Source organism: Pygocentrus nattereri, chromosome 23, assembly GCF_015220715.1.
Source record: "Pygocentrus nattereri isolate fPygNat1 chromosome 23, fPygNat1.pri, whole genome shotgun sequence".
NCBI lineage: Eukaryota > Metazoa > Chordata > Actinopteri > Characiformes > Serrasalmidae > Pygocentrus > Pygocentrus nattereri.
The window spans coordinates 1,130,001-1,135,613 of record NC_051233.1 but is presented as its reverse complement, the minus strand read 5'-3'; the positions used below and the strand labels follow the sequence as shown (position 1 = coordinate 1,135,613).

Genomic DNA, 5,613 nt, shown 5'->3' with positions numbered 1-5,613 from the left:
GGAGACGTCTGTGCACAGCCATTTTCAGATCTCTCCAGAGATGTTCAATCGGATTCAAGTCTGGGCTCTGGCTGGGCCACTCCAGGACATTCACAGAGTGGTCCTGAAGCCACTGCTTTGAGATCTTGGCTGTGTGCTTCGGATCGTTGTCCTGCTGAAAAATGAACCGTCGCCCCAGTCTGAGGTCAAGAGCGCTCTGGAGCAGGTTTTTATCCAGGATGTCTCTGTACATTGCGGCATTCATCTTTCCCTCTATCCTGACTAGTCTGCCAGTTCCTGCTGCTGAGAAACATCCCCATAGCATGATGCTGCCACCACCATGCTTGACTGTAGGGATGGTATTGGCCTCGTGATGAGCAGTGCCTGGTTTCCTCCAAACATTACGCCTGGCATTCACACCAAAGAGTTCAATCTTTGTCTCATCAGACCAGAGAATTTTGTTTCTCATGGTCTGAGAGTCCTTCAGGTGCCTTTTTGCAAATTCCAGACGGGCTGCCTTGTGCCTTTTACTAAGGAGTGGCTTTCGCCTGGCCACTCTGCCATACAGGCCTGATTGGTGGATTGCTGCAGAGATGGTTGTCCTTCTGCAAGGTTCTCCTCTCTCCACGGAGGAACGCTGGAGCTCTGACAGAGTGATCATTGGGTTCTTGGTCACCTCCCTGACCAAGGCCCTTCTCCCCCGATCGCTCAATTTAGACGGCCGGCCAGCTCTAGGAAGAGTCCTGGTGGTTCCGAACTTCTTCCATTTACGAATGATGGAGGCCACTGTGCTCATTGGGACCTTCAACGCAGCAGTAATTTTTCTGTATCCTTCCCCAGATTTGTGCCTCGAGACAATTTTGTCTCGGAGGTCTACAGACAATTCCTTTGACTTCATGCTTGGTGTTTGCGCTCTGACATGCAGTCAACTGTGGGACCTTATATAGACAGGTGTGTGCCTTTCCAAATCATGTCCAATCAACCACAGGTGGACTCCATTTAAGCTGTAGAAACATCTCAAGGATGATCAGTGGAAACAGGATGCACCTGAGCTCAATTTTGAGCTTCATGGCAAAGGCTGTGAATACTTATGTAAATATGATTTCTTTGTTTTTTAATTTTAATACATTTTCAAAACTCTCGAGAAAACTTTTTTCACATGGTCACAATGGGGTATTTTGTGTAGAATTTTGAGGAAAAAGATTAATATAATTAAATTTGGAATAAGGCTGTAACAAAACAAAATGTGGAAAAAGTGAAGCGCTGTGAATACTTTCCGGATGCACTGTAGATAACAACCAGACAAGTGTGACGTACAAATTATTTTGGGTGTCATGATGGAAAGTTCCAAGACAGTCGAACTATATTACATTGAAATTTCAAACAGGTTCTAGATATTAAGTGGACTGGGTGAGTATGTGGTATATTTTCCAAAATTTTGATGTTAAGCTCCCAGACAATTTTACTGAAATGCCCAAAAGGTTCTAGCTGTTAACTGGTGAAATTTCCAGAAGTACTAGATAATTATTTTGGGTAACCCGTTGGTAAGTTCCCAGGCAGTTTAACTAGAACGCCAGGGACTGTAAACGAAAGCGATAGTGAAACCTAGTGTTCCACAGTTTAATACGCTGAGGAAACACATGACACGTGTGGAGTGGAACGTGCTCACCGAAGAGCACAACTGGAGTTAAAATGGCACCATAGAACATCCTGGGCTGGTTCTGCTTAGAATAAAGCTAAATAAACGTACTAATGCTGATCTAACTGATGATATGCTGGAATGTTAACAGAACTCATGTGCAGAACAGAAACATGACGGTCAGTCACTGTACTGGACAAACATCTCAAACAATAATAAATAAAACCCAAAGTAGAACGGAGTGAATTCCACGGCACCGGTGAAATAGAGGAAGTTACTTTGGGGATCTAGATAGGAAACAGCAGCTGGAGTTAACATGAGAGATTAAATGTAGGATTTATCGAAAGAGTCAACGCTGGATTTAACGTTAACTGTCAAACTGTGACATCATGAGTTTACGGCTGGCCTCGTATCCCAAGAAGAGTGCTCCATTAGCCGGGAACGTTCGGATCATAGTGGGAGTGAGTCCGGAATACAGAGCTCTGAAGCCTACAGAGAGAAAGAACAACAAAACGATGTGTAGATCATTACAGAACACAAAACAGTAGAAGCCGTATCGCCCCCTACGCTTCCTGTAGTGTATTACAGTCTGTCAGAGCGACTGTGTGGATCATATGAACATTATAGAGCTTTTTAAATGAAACAGTAGAAGCCGTATCGCCCCCTACGCTTCCTGTAGTGTATTACAGTCTGTCAGAGCGACTGTGTGGATCATATGAACATTATAGAGCTTTTTAAATGAAACAGTAGAAGCCGTATCGCCCCCTACGCTTCCTGTAGTGTATTACAGTCTGTCAGAGCGACTGTGTGGATCATATGAACATTATAGAGCTTTTTAAATGAAACAGTAGAAGCCGTATCGCCCCCTACGCTTCCTGTAGTGTATTACAGTCTGTCAGAGCGACTGTGTGGATCATATGAACATTACAGAGCTTTTTAAATGAAACAGTAGAAGCCGTATCGCCCCCTACGCTTCCTGTAGTGTATTACAGTCTGTCAGAGCGACTGTGTGGATCATATGAACATTACAGAGCTTTTTAAATGAAACAGTAGAAGCCGTATCGCCCCCTACGCTTCCTGTAGTGTATTACAGTCTGTCAGAGCGACTGTGTGGATCATATGAACATTACAGAGCTTTTTAAATGAAACAGTAGAAGCCGTATCGCCCCCTACGCTTCCTGTAGTGTATTACAGTCTGTCAGAGCGACTGTGTGGATCATATGAACATTATAGAGCTTTTTAAATGAAACAGTAGAAGCCGTATCGCCCCCTACGCTTCCTGTAGTGTATTACAGTCTGTCAGAGCGACTGTGTGGATCATATGAACATTATAGAGCTTTTTAAATGAAACAGTAGAAGCCGTATCGCCCCCTACGCTTCCTGTAGTGTATTACAGTCTGTCAGAGCGACTGTGTGGATCATATGAACATTATAGAGCTTTTTAAATGAAACAGTAGAAGCCGTATCGCCCCCTACGCTTCCTGTAGTGTATTACAGTCTGTCAGAGCGACTGTGTGGATCATATGAACATTATAGAGCTTTTTAAATGAAACAGTAGAAGCCGTATCGCCCCCTACGCTTCCTGTAGTGTATTACAGTCTGTCAGAGCGACTGTGTGGATCATATGAACATTATAGAGCTTTTTAAATGAAACAGTAGAAGCCGTATCGCCCCCTACGCTTCCTGTAGTGTATTACAGTCTGTCAGAGCGACTGTGTGGATCATATGAACATTATAGAGCTTTTTAAATGAAACAGTAGAAGCCGTATCGCCCCCTACGCTTCCTGTAGTGTATTACAGTCTGTCAGAGCGACTGTGTGGATCATATGAACATTATAGAGCTTTTTAAATGAAACAGTAGAAGCCGTATCGCCCCCTACGCTTCCTGTAGTGTATTACAGTCTGTCAGAGCGACTGTGTGGATCATATGAACATTATAGAGCTTTTTAAATGAAACAGTAGAAGCCGTATCGCCCCCTACGCTTCCTGTAGTGTATTACAGTCTGTCAGAGCGACTGTGTGGATCATATGAACATTATAGAGCTTTTTAAATGAAACAGTAGAAGCCGTATCGCCCCCTACGCTTCCTGTATTGTATTACAGTCTGTCAGAGCGACTGTGTGGATCATATGAACATTACAGAGCTTTTTAAATGAAGCAGTAGAAGCCGTATCGCCCCCTACGCTTCCTGTAGTGTATTACAGTCTGTCAGAGCGACTGTGTGGATCATATGAACATTACAGAGCTTTTTAAATGAAACAGTAGAAGCCGTATCGCCCCCTACGCTTCCTGTAGTGTATTACAGTCTGTCAGAGCGACTGTGTGGATCATATGAACATTATAGAGCTTTTTAAATGAAACAGTAGAAGCCGTATCGCCCCCTACGCTTCCTGTAGTGTATTACAGTCTGTCAGAGCGACTGTGTGGATCATATGAACATTATAGAGCTTTTTAAATGAAACAGTAGAAGCCGTATCGCCCCCTACGCTTCCTGTAGTGTATTACAGTCTGTCAGAGCGACTGTGTGGATCATATGAACATTATAGAGCTTTTTAAATGAAACAGTAGAAGCCGTATCGCCCCCTACGCTTCCTGTAGTGTATTACAGTCTGTCAGAGCGACTGTGTGGATCATATGAACATTACAGAGCTTTTTAAATGAAACAGTAGAAGCCGTATCGCCCCCTACGCTTCCTGTAGTGTATTACAGTCTGTCAGAGCGACTGTGTGGATCATATGAACATTATAGAGCTTTTTAAATGAAACAGTAGAAGCCGTATCGCCCCCTACGCTTCCTGTAGTGTATTACAGTCTGTCAGAGCGACTGTGTGGATCATATGAACATTACAGAGCTTTTTAAATGAAGCAGTAGAAGCCGTATCGCCCCCTACGCTTCCTGTAGTGTATTACAGTCTGTCAGAGCGACTGTGTGGATCATATGAACATTACAGAGCTTTTTAAATGAAACAGTAGAAGCCGTATCGCCCCCTACGCTTCCTGTAGTGTATTACAGTCTGTCAGAGCGACTGTGTGGATCATATGAACATTATAGAGCTTTTTAAATGAAACAGTAGAAGCCGTATCGCCCCCTACGCTTCCTGTAGTGTATTACAGTCTGTCAGAGCGACTGTGTGGATCATATGAACATTATAGAGCTTTTTAAATGAAACAGTAGAAGCCGTATCGCCCCCTACGCTTCCTGTAGTGTATTACAGTCTGTCAGAGCGACTGTGTGGATCATATGAACATTATAGAGCTTTTTAAATGAAACAGTAGAAGCCGTATCGCCCCCTACGCTTCCTGTAGTGTATTACAGTCTGTCAGAGCGACTGTGTGGATCATATGAACATTACAGAGCTTTTTAAATGAAACAGTAGAAGCCGTATCGCCCCCTACGCTTCCTGTAGTGTATTACAGTCTGTCAGAGCGACTGTGTGGATCATATGAACATTATAGAGCTTTTTAAATGAAACAGTAGAAGCCGTATCGCCCCCTACGCTTCCTGTAGTGTATTACAGTCTGTCAGAGCGACTGTGTGGATCATATGAACATTATAGAGCTTTTTAAATGAAACAGTAGAAGCCGTATCGCCCCCTACGCTTCCTGTAGTGTATTACAGTCTGTCAGAGCGACTGTGTGGATCATATGAACATTATAGAGCTTTTTAAATGAAACAGTAGAAGCCGTATCGCCCCCTACGCTTCCTGTAGTGTATTACAGTCTGTCAGAGCGACTGTGTGGATCATATGAACATTATAGAGCTTTTTAAATGAAACAGTAGAAGCCGTATCGCCCCCTACGCTTCCTGTAGTGTATTACAGTCTGTCAGAGCGACTGTGTGGATCATATGAACATTATAGAGCTGTTTAAATGAAACAGTAGAAGCCGTATCGCCCCCTACGCTTCCTGTAGTGTATTACAGTCTGTCAGAGCGACTGTGTGGATCATATGAACATTATAGAGCTTTTTAAATGAAACAGTAGAAGCCGTATCGCC

General features: G+C 43.5%; 1 protein-coding gene across 2 annotated transcripts in view; it reads right to left on the bottom strand.

Annotated features, from left to right (window-relative positions):
* Nucleotides 1-1,273: 1,273 nt before the first annotated feature.
* The window catches only part of slc25a15b (solute carrier family 25 member 15b), a 14,751-nt gene continuing 10,411 nt past the window's right edge, over nt 1,274-5,613 (bottom strand). For both annotated transcript variants that reach the window (XM_037533142.1, XM_037533143.1), the window contains exon 7: nt 1,274-2,107. In XM_037533142.1, coding sequence (XP_037389039.1) covers nt 1,986-2,107 — 122 coding nt within the window. In that variant the 3' untranslated portion in view covers nt 1,274-1,985. The remainder of the gene's footprint in view (nt 2,108-5,613) is intronic.